This window comes from Microtus ochrogaster, chromosome 10, assembly GCF_000317375.1.
Source record: "Microtus ochrogaster isolate Prairie Vole_2 chromosome 10, MicOch1.0, whole genome shotgun sequence".
Classification (NCBI taxonomy): Eukaryota; Metazoa; Chordata; class Mammalia; order Rodentia; family Cricetidae; genus Microtus; species Microtus ochrogaster.
This window is the reverse complement of record NC_022016.1, coordinates 45,644,636-45,661,077: the sequence shown is the minus strand read 5'-3', so window position 1 is coordinate 45,661,077 and position 16,442 is coordinate 45,644,636. Positions and strand designations below refer to the sequence as shown.

General features: G+C 50.0%; 1 protein-coding gene across 4 annotated transcripts in view; it reads left to right on the top strand.

The window, feature by feature from the left end:
* Capzb (capping actin protein of muscle Z-line subunit beta) overlaps positions 1-16,442 on the top strand; it is a 110,800-nt gene that overhangs the window by 63,200 nt on the left and 31,158 nt on the right. For all 4 annotated transcript variants that reach the window (XM_026782010.1, XM_005352948.3, XM_026782011.1 and 1 more), the window contains exon 3: positions 12,183-12,304. In XM_026782010.1, coding sequence (XP_026637811.1) covers positions 12,183-12,304 — 122 coding nt within the window. The remainder of the gene's footprint in view (positions 1-12,182; positions 12,305-16,442) is intronic.

Genomic DNA, 16,442 nt, shown 5'->3' with positions numbered 1-16,442 from the left:
GGCCTCCTGAAGGGCTGGGGCCATACGGCCCTAGGCCTCTGTGAAATTGGTCTCTGCAAATGATTCTGAATGCTTGGTGTGCCGCAGAAGAGGTGTGAGCGGCTCTCATCACCCGCTAGACTGCCAGCTCCTGGTGGGCCTATTACCTTTTATGTAATTGAAACCTTTAAACTAAGAGCAAAATTGAAGTTACAGATGGTGGGACAGTATCAGATGGAGGCCTGGAGTTGGGGACCTGACAGCAGGCTCCTGTAAGGAACAGATGCTGAACCAAACAGAGGAGACCGAATTGTCCTTCACCTCTGCCACCCTCTCTGAAATGTATGGGGATACTTAATTACTGTTGACCGGAAGCTAACACGGCATTCCCAGAAGATTTGCCCCAGGCTGGAAATGATTGTCCCTCATACTAGTCAGTCACACACACTCCACCCCTGTGTGAGGAGGGCTGTATGGCAGGGGATGCTCTAACAGTGAGCCCCTTCACCTGCCTTCCTGCAGCAGTCTCTGACCTTCCCACCTGCGCATGGCTTAGGGCACTTGCTGGTAATTGTATGCTGTAGCTTTATGTCCCTAGTTCCCAAGGAACCAGCCTCTGGCTCCGGAGAGCCTGTAGGAGGTAGTGGTCTGACTCTTGAGTGTGTCACTTAATTCCTGGCCAGGTGTCAACCGTAGGGGGACATAACATATAAACAGTGAACCCCTCAGATTTGGTTGAGAGAGCTGTACATGTTTTCCAAGCTGTGTGGTCAGAGGTAAAAAGGGAAGGGACACGCAGATAACTCCTGGAACTGAGTTGTGGAACTCACAGGACATCAGCCCTGGCAGGCAGTAGGTTGGTCTGAGTTAGCTGGGTCCTGGTGCACCCTAGACATCCTGGGGAGTCTAAAGAACCTGTCTCAGCCCTAGGATCGGTTTCCTCAGCTGCAAAGAAGGGTTTGGAATGCCCCTTGTTCTCAGGGGACTCTGCAAAGTTCCCATGGGGCTTCATGCATTGGCAAGGTGCAGACCATCTGACTGGCATAACGAAGAGCAAGGAGATAGGTGACAGTGTACTTGTTTTATGGGATTCTGTGACATGAGATTGAATGAAAAACACAGCCCACAGAACAGTCAGTGAGTTGCCTTTCCCGTCCCCATTCAGCTTGCTTGGTGCAAAGTGTGGCCCCTTCAGAAGTGGTCAGTTTTTTGCTGACTGGCTGATCAGGACATGAATGAATTCTTCTCAATCGTCCCCTCTGCTGTCCTTTCTTCCTCCAGCAGTAGGGGAGCCATGCTCAGCCTTTGGTGACAAGGGTCACCTCCAGTACTTCCCTAAGGCTGCAGGGCTTGTGACAGAGAGAACCTTGGCCATGAGTCCAGGAGAGAGGCCGGCATGCTGGAGCTTCTCTGGACAAGCCGCAGGCTGCTGGGGGCCAGGGAGACTGTTTCTCTTGCCCCATTGTCATTCACAGACCCCCACCCAGCCAGCCTGTAGGGTGTGAGTACAGTCACACCTCCCTAGAGCAATTCAGAGGACATTTTTGGTTACACGCCTCCCTTGGTCACTTGTGTCTTTGGAGAACCTCTAGTCGCCCTTGCTCTTGGGTCCACCTCTCCACAGCCAGAATCAGCTCTCCAGGATACACCTTTGACCAGCATATAGATGGAAGTTTCTTTCCTGCCTGGTCTCGCAGCCATTCAGTCCCAACAAAACACACAGAGGCTTATATTAGTTATGAACTGCTTGGCCTATTAGCTCAGGCTTATTAGTAACTATCTCTTACAACTTAAATATACCCATAATACTTGTCTATGCTTAGTCACATGGCTTGGTACCTTTCATCAGTGAGGCGTTCTCTTTTTATTTTCTCTGTATCTGGCTGGTGACTGCAGACTGAACCTTTCTTCTTCCCAGAATTCTTTTAGTCTTGTTGCCCTACCTATACTTTCTGCTTGGCTACTGGCCAATCAGTGTTTTATTAAACTAATACAAGTGACAAATCTTGGCAGAGTACAAGAGCATTATCCCACAGCCCCAGTGTCTGTAAGAAGTTCTTGTCTAGGTCACCTTCAAAGAACACATCTATCTGACCTGCAGGGGTGGCACACTCCTTTGGTTTCAGGCAGAGACAGGCAAATCTCAGTGAGTTCAAGGCTAGCCTGGTCTTTAGAGCAAGTTCCAGGACAGACTCCAAAGCTACACAGAAAATCCCATCTCAAAAAACAAAACACAAACAAACAAAGAAACCACATCTGGTTATGAGCACCTGGACTTGCCTTGTTCACCTAGTCTTCACCATGATTGGTCTGATTGGATATTGTCACATGGGTCACATCTCCCTCTGTTCTCCTGTGTCTCTGTTGGGCCCTTCTCCGTACTTCAGCCCGAGCCATATTGCATGCCCATACTACTGCCTGGTGGGATTTGCGGATGCCCATTCTGAGGTCGGGGTTACATGCAGCTGAGGGGGACGTGAGTGAGGGAATGACTTGGACTCTCAGGGTCTGGTGACCTTCCCCTACTTCTACAAGGAGACGAAAATGAACTGATCTTGTGAGAGCCTTGTATGGGTGAGCACAAGTTCAGATTGCAAGATGACAGCAGCTAGAGCCCAGAATTCCAGACTGAATCCAGAGCACTGCACCCTGGATACCTCAGAGGGACGAGCTTTGGTTCACCTTGATGGGTAGCTTCAGGGGAAGCTTCTTGGAACAGGTAAAGGAGACACTGAAGATGGATAGCAGTCGCATTGAAGAGGGCGGCATGCTGGAGGCTCTCTAGATGTGGTGCAGGCTTCTGGGGGCCATGGAGATTGACTTCTCCTGCTAGAGATCCTTCAGCAAACTGAGCGGAGACTGCATGGGAGCAGATGCATATCATCTGTCCAGCGGTGTGCATCATGTCCAGGGATCCTCAGCAAGCTGGGCAGAGACTGCATGGGTGCAGATGCATGTCTGTTAAACCTGGGAATTGTCTTGGTGTTGGGTCTGGGTTTGGGCTCACAGGTCCCTTGCCGGTGGCAGACATAAGCACATGCTCATCCTTCAGACATGCAGTTAACCACATCATGGACAATGCCCTTGAGAGTCCTGGGGAAGCCAGGGCAGGTCAAGGGCAGTGACTTTACACGTCAGTGGAGAGAAAGTTGTTCTTGACGTGCCAGTATCACTGCCATTGTCTGTGATCTCACAGGACTTGGGCATTTCTGGTTGGACGAGTACTTTCTGAGCACCTCTGCATGGAACAGCCACTGCCCTAGAGGGAGCTCAGCTTCTGACTTGACACTTTGTGGACTCCCAGATTTTGACTCAGGAGAAGAACAGGAGTGCAAGCCATCGTCCTGGTCCGACATCTAGTCACGCTGCACTGTTGGGAGGCTGCATGTCCCAGGGGGTAAAGTTAGGTGACTAGTTTAAAGAGAGCTCTCTCAGATTGTACTGGATCTGTGACTGCCTCACAGGTGTCACATGACCAGATGTCCCTCTGTTGGAGCACAGTGGTAATGCCATTTTTCTGTGCCATTACATATTACCTGCCTGTGCATGGGGATGTGCAACAGTCCCGAATTCCAGCTCCGTCCCTCCCCCCCTTCTGGTTTTTTGAGACAGGGTTTCTCTGTGTGGCTTTGGAGCCTGTCCTCGAACATGCTGCCTCAACCAGGCTGACCTCGAACGCACAGAGATCCACCTGCCTTTGCCTCTTGAGTGCTGGGAGTAAAGGGTGCGCCATCTCTCTTTCTCTTTAAAACAACAGGAGAGTGCCCCCTCTTAGACTTAGGGGGTACCCACAAGTGGAGAGTGCAACCTGGCTTCTCCTTGGCCAGGTGCTCCTCTGTTACCTGGAAGGGATCACCTGAGGCCGCTGAAGGTGCCAAGGGCAATGTGTTCTTCTTGGGAACATATCTAACAGCTGCCTTTAGGTCCCGTGTTCTTTCCATTCCAGAGGCTTGCCAGAGCCCTACAGGCTTTGCAGATCTTCTCCCAACTAAAGGACCCCTAGCTGTGTGCAGGGCTCTTCTGAGGCCAGCACTACCCTTCTGTGTTTGTGTTTCAAATTCCATTGTTTTAAATGTTTGCTGCTCAGCAGGTCTCCAAAGTTCTCACTTTTCTTGGGTCAACTTTCCCATTGGCCTCCCATTGGTTTTTATTCTGCTGTGCAGAAGAAATTAAGTTTGTGGAATTGTGTTTTGTTGTTTGTTTGTTTAAAGATTTACTTATTATATATGCAGTGTTCTGCCTGCATGTATGCTTGCAGGCCAGAAGAGGGCACCAAATCTCATTACAGATGGTTGTGAGCCACCATGTGGTTGCTGGGAATTGAACTCAGGATCTCTGAACAGCCAGTGTTCTTAACCTGAGCCGTCTCTCCGGCCTTGTGGGTTTTCTTTGTTTGTTTGTTTGTTTTTTGTTTTGTTTTGTTTTAATTAAAGCTTGCCATGGAATTGGCAAGGGGTGTTCTGAGAACCTTTGCTGTTTGTGTTGTTGCTTGAAGAACCCTTAGAGAAGGGACCAAGGACCGGGCTATTGGCTTTTCTCCACTCTGGGAAAATGAGGAGAGAGCTCAGCCCTCCTGCAGCTTCACTGCTTGGCCATAGGTAACTGAGGCAGCTCTCAGGGAGAAAACTGAGGAGGAGGAAGAGGCTCTGCTGGCTGAAGGCACAGCTCCTCTGCACAGGGACGCTGGCCTTGACCTGGCCCTCATAGGATTTTCTTGTTTGAGGTCTGCCTGACCACTTCAGTGCAGTGTCTATACAAAATACTGTTGCTCTTGGAAACCAGAGAAGTGTAGCTGAAGAATTCTAGCCAGAATAGGGTCTGACAGATGTTCCCTTCACTTAGATTCTACATTTTGGTTGATAAGGAGAAAACAAAAACAGAAAAGTGAGTTGGAGAGAGCTGGGACCTCTCCCAGGCAGAAGACAGCATTTCCTCTCCAGCACTGGCAGGCCCTATCCTGGGCAGGGAGTGCTTAGGTTGTCCCATAAACAGGCCTAGTTTGGGAGACAGGTAAACATATTTGGTAAGAGTATAACATGCTCAGTCTACTTTCCTGAATGTTTGAACTAGGCCAGGAATGTGGGCTGGGCAACTGGGGGAGGCAGTTGTTGGAGGAATTTGGAGTTGAAGAAGCCAGGGCTTTTGCCATCTTCATACTTCCCTTTAGAGTCTATGTGGGGCTGAAAAGATGGCTCAGTGGTTAAGAGCTCTAGTTGCTCTTTCAGAGGACCCGGGTTCCATCCCAGGACTCATGTGGCTGCCCCTGTCTATAACTCTAGTCAGGGGATCTGATGCCCTCTCCTGGCCTCTACAGGCACTGTACGTAATGACGTACAGACAAATGTGTAGACAAAAATTATTTAAATATTATTTTAAAAAATTGCCAGGCATAGTGGTACATGCTTTTAATCCCAGCACTTGGGAGGCAGAGGCAGAGGGGTCTCTTGAGTTCAAGGTCATCTTGGTCTACATAGTGAGTTCCAGAAAGCTGGTGTGCTGAGGATGTAGCTCAGTGCATGCCAAGTCCTGGTTCAGTCCTGTACTTCCTGAATTGGTTGCTGTGCTGCATGCCTGTAATTCCAGGATTCAAGACAAAGAAGCAAGAGGCTCAGAAGTTAAAGTCATCCTTGGCTACACAGGAAATTCAAGGCCAGCCTGGGCTACATGAACCCTGTCTGTTTTGTAGTGATTAGGCGCTAGCCACTCAGAGCCTTTAAAGAACAGGCTTGGGGAAGGTGAGCGTTCAGGGATCAGTTGGGCAAGGACTGAGCAAGAAAACAGTCCCAGAAGGGAAAAGAGGAGGGGTCTGATTTGAACATGGAGTTGGGAGAAACTGGTGAGACCATGATGGCTCCTTCTGCTCCACCAGGTACATAATTTGTACTTGGTGGGAGGCAGGTCCTGACCTTGGCTGTTTATACCTCATAGATTTTGCTTTAGAGAATTGTGAACTTTTGACGAACTCTGAGATCCCTGTCCTGGGTGACCACAGAGGTGATAAAATCAGCTAAGCCCCAGCCATGAAATGTTCCCGGTTGGAAACTGACCTGGAGCTCCGCGATTGCTTGTGCGGTGGAGCCTCCTTCAGACACAGCCCTAGAACCGAGTAGAATAGGTAGGGTGTGGGCCACACACTCCCGCTCCCCGTGCCTGACACTAAGCTGCACCCTGAGTACATCTTTGCTCTCAGTCTGCCTTGATCCACTCATTCATGTTATGTCCATGGCTTGTCCGGAGTCCTGATGCTGTGGCGGTGTTGGGCGTCTCATCTCTGTTGCTGTGGGCCCTCAGTCCCCAGAGCACTAGTCCTCCACTGGGTGCCCACAGGGGGCAACACTGCCTTGCCAACTGTCTCAGAGCCAACTTGGCTCACTCACATCAAGCGTTTCTAAAGTTGGGAAGGCATTTCTCACACTTGTACATTTAGCAGTGTTAATAATGCCCACCCTGCAGGTCACCGTATTCAAATATTCAGTGACAAGGAGCAGAGGTCAGGCTGGAGGAACTGGGGCCATACCTTCCGAGAGAGCAGGCCTTGTTTGGCGGTGGGCACAAACCTCAGTCCTCTGTTCACCCTGTCCTCCCAGCATGAATGGGTTGGGACAGCTTGCTTTTCTGCCCTGTGTCTGCTATATGCCTTCCAGGGACCGTTCTAGCCATGTGCACACCTCCATTCTCACACTTGCCCTGGTGGACTCCTGCTGCAGAGCTGTGTGCTAATGCACCTCCTCTTTTCCTCAGCGTCCTGACACCCCCACCGCCAGCCTCACCCAGTGTCATCAGGTTCTTCTGTCCTCCTGGCAGTTCCTGAGATGTCCCATCAGCATCTGGTCTGTTTCCATGGCTGGGCCACGCTGGTCAGAGAACTGGGGGTGTCTGCATTGTCAGTTGTGGTATCTTTGGCAGCTGGTTCTGTGCCTGCAGCAGGCACTCTGATATTGAGTGTGGGAGGAATTTCTCTGTGTGGCGTTCCAGTCCCCAGTTCCTGGGGTAGGAGGCTGATGGTGCAGACCAGACTTTGACCTTGTTTGGTTTCCCAGTATGTGTTGTGTTTTGGGTGCTGACATGTGTGCCACTAGGAACTCCCATTGTTTTATTTTTTTAAAAGTGTCACAGTGGGGCCTTGAAGGAAAGGATCAGGTGAGCCCTCTCCTGGCCGCTGGGTCTCTGGCACCTACCCCTCTCTGGAGTGGGGCCAGCCGGGCCTCTCTCGAGCCATGATTTCACCATCACTCATCCGCATGTGCACCCGAGTGGACGGAGTCTGCTTTCGATCCTTATCTCCCGGTGGTGGGCTCTCAGCCAGCAGGCAGATCAAACGATGGAATGTGTGCGCTCGGCCATTTTTTAAAAAACCAAGGTCTAAGGGTTCACTTCTGAAAGATGAGGGCGCCAGGGATTAGATTATTCAGAGAATTGAACCACTCTGGCCTTTGTGATTTTTTTTTTAAGGGTTCATCTCAAGTTTCTTTTTCTGGTTGAACAATTTTTTTCAACATTAATAACTAATGGAGAAGAGGAAGAGGCAAAGTAGAACCATATGACAGCACGCACAGCTCGCTTATGGCCGGAAGCTTCTGATTTGTGTCGCCTCTCATGCAATCAGCTGTCGGGTTAGATAGCAGGAAAACACGCCATTTGGGCCGGAGCAGAACTGTGGTGGGTTTCTTATCCCAGCTGAACTATGCCCTTCCTCAGATGCTGGCCACTGGCTGTGTGACTCTGGGCAGCTTGTTTCTTGGGCCCTGTGTGTCTCTTCTTTAAAACAGTCTCTATGAAGACCTGCCCTGGGCGCTGAAGAGGTCAGTGCCAACAGACTTGATCCCATGACGGCAGACACTCATCTCTTTTATGGCTTATTATCACCATTATCTGGCACAGGGTTTTGCTGTGTTGCCTACACTGGTCTCGAACTCGTGGAGTCAAGTAATCCTTCTGCCTTAGCCTCCTGAGTATTTGGGACTACAGGTATTGTGCCACTGTCCTGTCCCCTGTATAAACTTCCTTTGCTGTGCTTGGGCTAAACCCAAAGCCAGGTGAGAGTACCCAGTGGTTTCTGCCCCTTGGCTGTGGCCACACTCTTGTTCAAAGAAGACTGCTGCGCTCGGAGGCGTCCCTACAGGCCCCGTCCCAGCAGCACAGTGTTACTGTTCCAGGTCACTGAAAATTAGGTTGAACTCCCAGCAGCCTGGGTGTTAGGTATAGGTTAGGTGTAGGTTCTATACAAAGACTGGTGCTGATGGTGGCAGGTGGGTCAGATGTACAGTTTGGAGAGCAACCAAAAGCCATTACTTCTGGCTCTGCCCCTCACCTTAAAGGTTGCAGAGCCACCACCCCATAGCACAAAGTGGACTCTTGGCTAGTTGGACCAGGTCATACATTTAAGTTGCTCCATAAACAGATTCGTGATGTCCTAAAGTGTGACATACACCATGGGTGGGAAGAACTGAGGACAGAAGCTTGGAATAGTTGACTGCGTTTCAGAGGTGAACGGCCGTTGTTCTGCAGCATGATCTCAGGTACAAGACCGCACACCCCTCCCACAGGACCTAAGCAGAGATTGAGAACCCTCTGCAGATGATGGGACACGGTGCTTGGCTGGGGTGCCCTCTTGGCCTCTGTGGGCACAGTATATTAGCCCAGGAGCATTGATGGGGGGGGGGCAGGGAAGAATAGTCTACTGGTGGCATTAGGACAACCAGCTCAGGAGCACTCAGGGGCCTACTGACACCAGTGTGTTACTCCAGGAATCCCTCTGAAGTTGGAGCAGTGGGGCATCAGAGGGGAATGTTATAGACCGTTAGTTTTGACAGGTAAGAATAACTGTCCCATGTAACATCTGCGACAGGGTCAGACTAAAATGGTCTTCACTGGAAATGTGAAATTCACACTTAACTGATCATCTTACGGTTTATGTACCAGCCCTCAATGGGGAGAGTTCTTAAAAAACTTGCGTGTTGAGGGGATAGCTAATAGGCCAGTCCTGGGAAGGTAGAAGGATGGCAGAATGAGAGGCAGGACTGGTGGGTGGGTGGTACCCCCAGTGCACCCTGGGACATATTGTATGGCCTGTACTTGTTTCCAGTGATAACCATGTTGTTATCTAGCTCCAAGTTAGATGGTCTTTGATCAGAAGAAGAGGGACTGATAGAATAGAACTTGAAAATATGGCTCAACTTGAGAACTTATCCTTAAGGGACATGAGTAGGTGGAGAGCCAGCCAGCCATGACCCATCCCAGGTGCTTGTGCTTGGGGCATCTCCTGCACCCTCCATGATCTCCATGGCGTTCTATTGTGTGCTGCCACTGCAGGAGCTCAGTTGAAGTGCAAGTTCTTCAGTGATTGTTAGGGTCTTGTGGGCTTGCAGAACCCCAGGGTCAGTTCTTCAGGAGCAGCTAGTCTCTGACATGGATTGCCTGCTCTTTTTTGACAGTTTCTTTTTTAAATATTGTTTTTATTTATTTATATATGTTTTTAGCAGAGCAGTGGCCAAAGATCTTCTGGTTCTGTCTTTCTAACATTGCTGGGTTTGGAGGTTTGGTTGGTGGCACAGTTGTTTTATTTGTTATTTGAAACCCTGAGAATTAATTTCAGGACCTCATGCATAGTAGGCGAGCGAACACTCTGCCACAGAACTGCTTTCTCAGACGTCTATTTTTCCTTGAGATAAGGTCTTAAGTTATTCTGGTTGGCTTGAAATTCACTCTATAACCCAGGCTGTCTTTGACTCCTGCCTCAGCCTCCCAGTATCTCGGATTATAGGACTCTACCACCAGGCCTGGGCATGCTGACATTGATCTCATGGGCTCAAATCCTTCTGCTCCCTCAGAAGCTAGGACTACAAATGGACACAGCTGTAGCCAGCTGGAAATTGAGCCTCTTCCCTGACAGCTACCATCATCTTGCCAGCCTGGCTGGTAAAGGAAACTGGCTTCTCAAACATCCCTCGGCACCCACCATCTGAAGCAGCACAATGTATTGAGGTGCAAAAAGGGCTGACATCACTAGACAACAGTAGCAGACAGTATTAGCAGTATTAGTGGGACATAAGGTTCAGAAGAAGAGGAATAAAAGGTGCCAGGATTAACTGACATACATGTTTTTCCTGTGCAAGGAGTCCCCAGCAGTAGCCCAGTGACGTGATTGTACCCTTGGTGACAAGCTACAGCATGAAAGGTGGCATGTGGGTGCCAGGGTCACTTCACTGGGCCCATAAAACAAAGCCAGTAGCTCAGACAGGGCTGCCTCATGGAAGCTTGTGGCACACTTCCTTCCACAGCCAGGGTTTCTCAGGTAGAGGATTCTGGCTGTAACTGAGCAGCAGTGGGGGCTGAGAGGAGCTCTGCACCTTTGTGCTTATCCAGAGACAGAATGGAGTATCTTAGGAGTTACCTAGTCCCGACTAGATTTCTGTATTCACTGCTGGCTGTTGGTGTGAACCTTGGGCAGCTTAAGGACTCTGGGCCTCATATCTGTAATCTGTAAAAAAAGATAATGGTGGTGCTGGAGAGATGGCTCAGCGGTTAAGAGCACTGACTGCTCTTCCAGAGGACCCGGGTTCAATTCCCAGCACCCACATGGCAGCTCACAACTGTCTGAAAATGCAGTTCCATGAGATCTGACATCTTCACACCAATGTGTATAAAATAAAGTTAAATCATTAAAAAAAATTAAAAATTTATTAAAAAAAAAAGATAATGGTGACCTACTTGATGGCTTGGTATGAGCATTCAGGTGAATAACATGCTTTGCCATACTGGCCCAACATCATATACAATACCCAATGGGCATCTAGAGGTGGTAGAGACTCTGTGTTGTCACCAAAGCTAACTTTGAAAATAACCCCACTTGCAGGGTGGTTGGGTACACAGGTTCACACGGACCAACTTCTGTTTTCTTTCTTTTAATTTTTAAAAATATTATATATTTTTTTATTTAACTTTATTTTATGTTCATTGGTGTGAAGGTGTTAGATCCCTTGGAAATGGAGTTACAGACAGTTGTAAACTGCCATGTGGGTACAGGGAATTGAACCTGGGTCTTCTGGAAGACCAGCCAGTGTTTGAGCCATCTCTCCAGATCCCCCACGTCCCGACCAAGTTCTGAAAACAAGCATGTCATGCTTTGGTTGGAGGCATGTACTTTTTCTCAGGGGCTGATGTATGTGCAAGAGATGGACCATCCCATGGAGCAAGGGATGTTCTAGTGGCAGCTGGCACTTTCCAAGCTGAGCAGTGATGTGCCCAAGAACAACAGCGTGCAGCTTTGGAGCCTGGTTGTCCTAGTGGTGCTGGCCTTTAGGAGGGACACAGGACCCGAACTACTGATAGCCCCCTCTGTTGGCAGCCCTTTTTCCGAGAGTTATAGGTATGCTAGCTGCCCCTTGCCCGGTAAACGATGAACCCAGACCCTGAAACGAGAAAGTCAGGACATGGAAACTGGAAGTGACTCAAGCAGAAAGGCATCCGTTTCTGCAAGGGCTGTCGTCTCTTCCTGGAATATTTTGGTGGAAACCCATGTTTGTGTTGGGAGGAGGCAGCCCCAGCCTGCTCCCTCAAAGACTATGGTGGGAATTGGCAGTACCCTGTGGTTTGTTTCAGCCCACCTGTGCCACAAAGCTGCCTTCCCCATCACCCTCTGCTGTTCACCCAGGTGAAGCTGTGGAGGTCAGCTGGCTGCTCTCTACTGTGGAAAGCATATGGACATCCACCGTGTAGCAGATACAGCTGGCGGTGAGCAGCATGGTAATGCTTGGCCAGGGGCCTGGAAAGTGTTGGAAACTCCACCCGGCATGGGGGAGCCTGTGGGAGTTCTCCAGAGCCCGGTTATTCTTTGAGTTCTTTGCATTCCTGTGTATTGGAAGTGTTCGCCTTCTTTTCAAGGCCTGAGTTGGTATTTTGTCCTCCAGAGACCAATACCTAGGACACATGTCCTCATACCCATAGACCACCCTGGTGGTCAGGTAATTAAAGCCACACCCGGGTTTGGAAAGAAAACTACATTGGAAGTCACGCTCCACGACAACTCACGACCAGGTTTCTTTATAGAGAGCTACAGTTGGTGTTGGGCACGTGTGGAGAGGAACAGACTCAGAATTGTGGCTGGGGACTACAAGCCAGATGTCAAAACCTGACCTGGAGGTGACGGGACCTGAATTGGAGCTACTTTAACGGCACTTTGTCCCTGTTCCTCTTTTCTCCAGGTCCCCAGTCTGTGTGAAGATCTCCTGTCGTCCGTTGACCAGCCCCTGAAAATCGCCAGAGACAAGGTGGTGGGCAAGGACTACCTTTTATGTGACTACAACAGAGACGGAGACTCCTATAGGTGAGCTCACACCGCAGTGCTCGCCTCTGCGGCATGGACCGTTCACCCCTTTCTGTTCGTCCTTCTTCCTCCTCTCAGCTATCCATCCAGTCCACTAACAGGCGTGTGTGGGTGCCTCCCCTTGAGCACTGGACAGAGGACCTCAGTGTCTTGGAAGAGCCACACTGTTTCAAAGCCAGCTGCCCCATGGGGTGGCATGTCCTTCCTTCCTCTCTCCCTTCCTTTGCCATCCGCCATGTGGCCTGCTATAAGAGGCCAAGTTGATATTGGTCCCTGCCCAGGAAAACACATCCAGTAGCTGATGAACTATGCTGTGATCCATACAGACAGTTCAGAGCTGGCTCGGGGCCTTGGGGGAATCCAGAAGAAGCCGTGGTCAATTCCAAAAGGACTTTGTGAAGCAGATGATGCTGGACTAGATGTTTTTAATAAGTAAACTAACCAACCAACCAACTAACCAACCAATTATTTTGAGAGGATTTCACTATGTGTTCCTTGCTGGCCGAGATCTCACTCAGGCTGGTCTCAAACTCACAGAGATCCTTGTGCCTCTTCTGCCTCCCAAGTGCTGGGATTAAAGGCGCATGTCTTTAATGCCTGGCACACTTGAGATAATTTCCCTTAAAAACTCCAAGTGTGAGAATCCCCAGAACATTCTGGGATTTCCCTGGGGCTGCACACATTGGGCTTGGGCTTAGTAGAGACCACAGTGCACTCTTTGGAGAGGGCTGGTGTTGGAGAAACAGGCAGGGTGTCTGGGAGCATCCGTGTGGGTTCCAAACCAGCACTGGGACTTTAGCCTGCCCCTTGTCATCTCTGCTCTAGTGAGCAGAAGTAGTAGTGGTCACTCATCCAGCAGAGCACGCGGGAGCATCACTCTTTAAGGGCCACCTATGCTTCAGGTCCTGTTCACAGCTCTGTTCCTGAAGTCTGTTCTGTGAGGTCCAGACAGATCATAATGTGCACGTGCATAAGTGATAAAGATTGCAAACATAGTGCTAAAGAGAACAGGGCAAGAGAGGGAGAGGCAGAGTGGGTAGCCAGGGCTGTGTGGGCAGAATGTTCTGTCCTGCCAGCCAGCTCCCAGATAACCACATAGAGACTATTATTAATTATAAGCGCTTAGCCAATAGCTTAGACTTGTTACTAACTAGCTCTTACAACTTAAATTAACTCACATTTCTTACCTACATTCTATCATGTGGCTCGATATCTTTCTTCAGCATGGCATGTTCATCTTGCTTCTCCCCAAGTCTCCTGGCGACTCTGTTCTTCTTCATCCCAGTCCACAAGTCCTGTCCTAACATCTTCCTGCCTAGCTATTGGCCATCTAGCTCTTTATTAAACCAACGAGAGCAGCACACCTTCACTGTGTACAAAACGGTTATTCCACAGCAGGGGCGTCTTGACCCCAGCTGTGCTCTAGAGTACTGGAGTTGAGGGGTGTTGTGGGAAGGTGTTGTGGGAATTTAGTGTTGTGGTCTGATTGTCAGTGAAGTCAGACATTGGTTTGAGAGGTAGGGTTCACATTCAGCTGGTTGGAATGGATTAGAGAGTTCCCCAAAACTGAGAAAACTTCACCTCCAGCGAAGAGGAGGCAGGGCCTAAAGGTGGCACAGGCCCTTTTCAAGCTGGGAGCAGACAGAGATGGCATGCATCCTAGTTGTTGTGTTTGTCTCGGGTTCTTATTTTTATCATTTGTCCCTGAGTTTTATTTTATAATAAATGGTAAAAGGACTTGCAATAGGGTTGCTCCCCAGGCCCTAAGCATCTAGAAGTCTGTGAGGGCAGCAAGTAGGTCAGAGGCACAATCTAGACCAGTAGAATAGGGAGGGGTCTTGAAAGCCAGGCTGACCTTCTCACCTGCTGAAGTCTGGGACCAGAGAGCTTGTCCTGAGAACTGGTTTTGGTGATGTCCCATTCCTGCTAGGTGGACATTAGGTGGAGAGTAACGGGCTGGGGCTGGGACTGAAAGGAGTGGAGAGAGGTCCGTGCACAGGCCCGTGGCAGCTGGAAGGTGTGGTCACTGTCGAGGGAAGGAAGAATCCTGGAGAAGGAGTTAGAGATGCCTGTTGGGTGGGTGTGCAAGTGCCGTGCAGTTGTGACGTGGAAGGTGGGGTTCTGAGAGCTGGTCCAGCAGATGTACAGGACAGCCTTTGGTCGTGACAGCCATGTGTTGGGCCAGGGAGCACATGGCCGCAGAGAAAGCCTTCACCACACACGGCTTAGTTAGGGCTTCCTGAGAGAGGTGTCACGGAGCCAAGTCTCAGTCAGCACTGTTTCTGAAAGCCCCATAAGGTGGCTGCTGTGCCCCTCCCCCAAAGGCTTCAGCCCTTCTAGGGCACCCTGCAGGCCCCACTCCAACTCCAGAGGGCTCCAGCCTCACTGGAGCAGAGGAGGTAAGGAGAGAGTTTGACTTCCCCTCTCCCCTTCTGGATCTGAAACTTCAAGGCCCTCTGATTTTCTCCACACATTTCCATCCTGTGTTTGATCGTTTGCTTAAATAAGATCCGTATGACACAGCTGCTGCCAGCAGCGCTGCTTGAAACCTGTTAGCTGAAACAAAAAGCCTTCTGGGGAAATGAAAGGCCTAACTTTGGAAATCTAAGCATTCCTGTCCATCTGTCTTTTCTCAAATGGCCTCCATTTAAGCTCTTAAATGTATTCTGAGTGCCCCTTCCACTAACAATATTCTGGGTAATGTTATGATTTTCCCCCAGCTACAATTACCCCGGCTCCAGGCCCTAACAACGGCTTGAAATGCCATCGCCCGTGAGGCAGGAGGAATGTGTAAGGCACTTCCAGGCTTCTTTAGGCCCAAGTCTGCATGGAATGGGATGGATGATTGTGCCCTAACAGGTTGCTTTGGTTTTTTGCTTTAAAGTTTTTAAATCACATTATTTACTTTCTCTCTGTCTCTGTCTGTCTCTCTGTCTCTGTCTCTCTCTCTCTCTGTGTGTGTGTGTGTGTGTGTGTGTGTGTGTGTGTGTGTGTACACACACACTCTAGATCAGAACTGGAGGGAGTTGGTTTTTCCTTTCACCATGTGGGTCCTGGGTATTGAACTTGTCAGCAGGTGTCACCTTGCAGGCTCCAGGTTGCCTTTCAAAGAGTCCTGAGCTGGGTCTCCTATGAAGACAGATGTGAAGGCAAAGGCAGGGTGGGGATGGAGACGTGCCCTGCTTACATTTGTGTCAGGGGAGCTGGGGTCACAGGCTCGAGTTGCTGCACATGGTCCCCCAGTAGACGAGCCAAACCTTGCTGACTAGTAGTGGCAGCTGCCAGCACCCTCAGCTGTCTTCTGAGAGCTGAGGAAAGAAGCCTTTCTGAGCTTCTTTCCTTCCTCCTCCTCCTCTTCCTCCCTCCTCCTTTTTTCCCTTGTTTTGTTGTATTTTGGAGATAGGGCCTAGTTAGGTCACTCAGGCTAGACTCAAGCTGGATCTTCCTGCATCTGCTTCACAACAGCCAGGACTGCGGGCATATAATGCCACCCCAGGTCCATCTTTTCTCCCCGCCTGAAGGAGCCTGCGGAGTTTGTCAGGCTGCCATAAAGGCAAGCAAGCACCCCACAGACCTTCATCAGTTAGTTCTTGGCTATGTCCCCTCCCCCCATCTGTCTACAGTCTTCAACTCCATTGGTAGAGGTGGGCAGGCTTGAGCTTGGTAAGGAGGTTTTTTGTTTTATTTGGGAATTGAGCCTAGGGACTTGACCATGAACAGGTTTCTAGGGGCCCTGCTCTGTGTGGGCAGCCACGTTTGCAGCCTAGAGCCCTCAAGAGACCACACAACAACCCCTCCTCTCTGCACTCTGGGCCATCCCTGAGAAAACTGGAACTCTACAGCCATTCCCTCACCGCAATCCCTGGCTTCCACATTTCATGTGACTCTCTGCTGGAGGCTGGGTACCAGGGAGAGACATCTCTATGGACAGCTTTCCCAGGTTGGGGGTCAAGAGACAACAGTCAGACTTTTCCTCCCTTAACATTAATCCTAAAATGAAAGGGTGTGAACATGCATAACCCCTGAGAGAAAGGAGGGCGGTGTGAGTCCTGGGGGAGCCGCATCAGGAGGGCGGTGTGAGTCCTGGGGGTAGCAGCATCAGGAGGGCGGTGTGAGTCCTGGGGGTAGCAGCATCAGG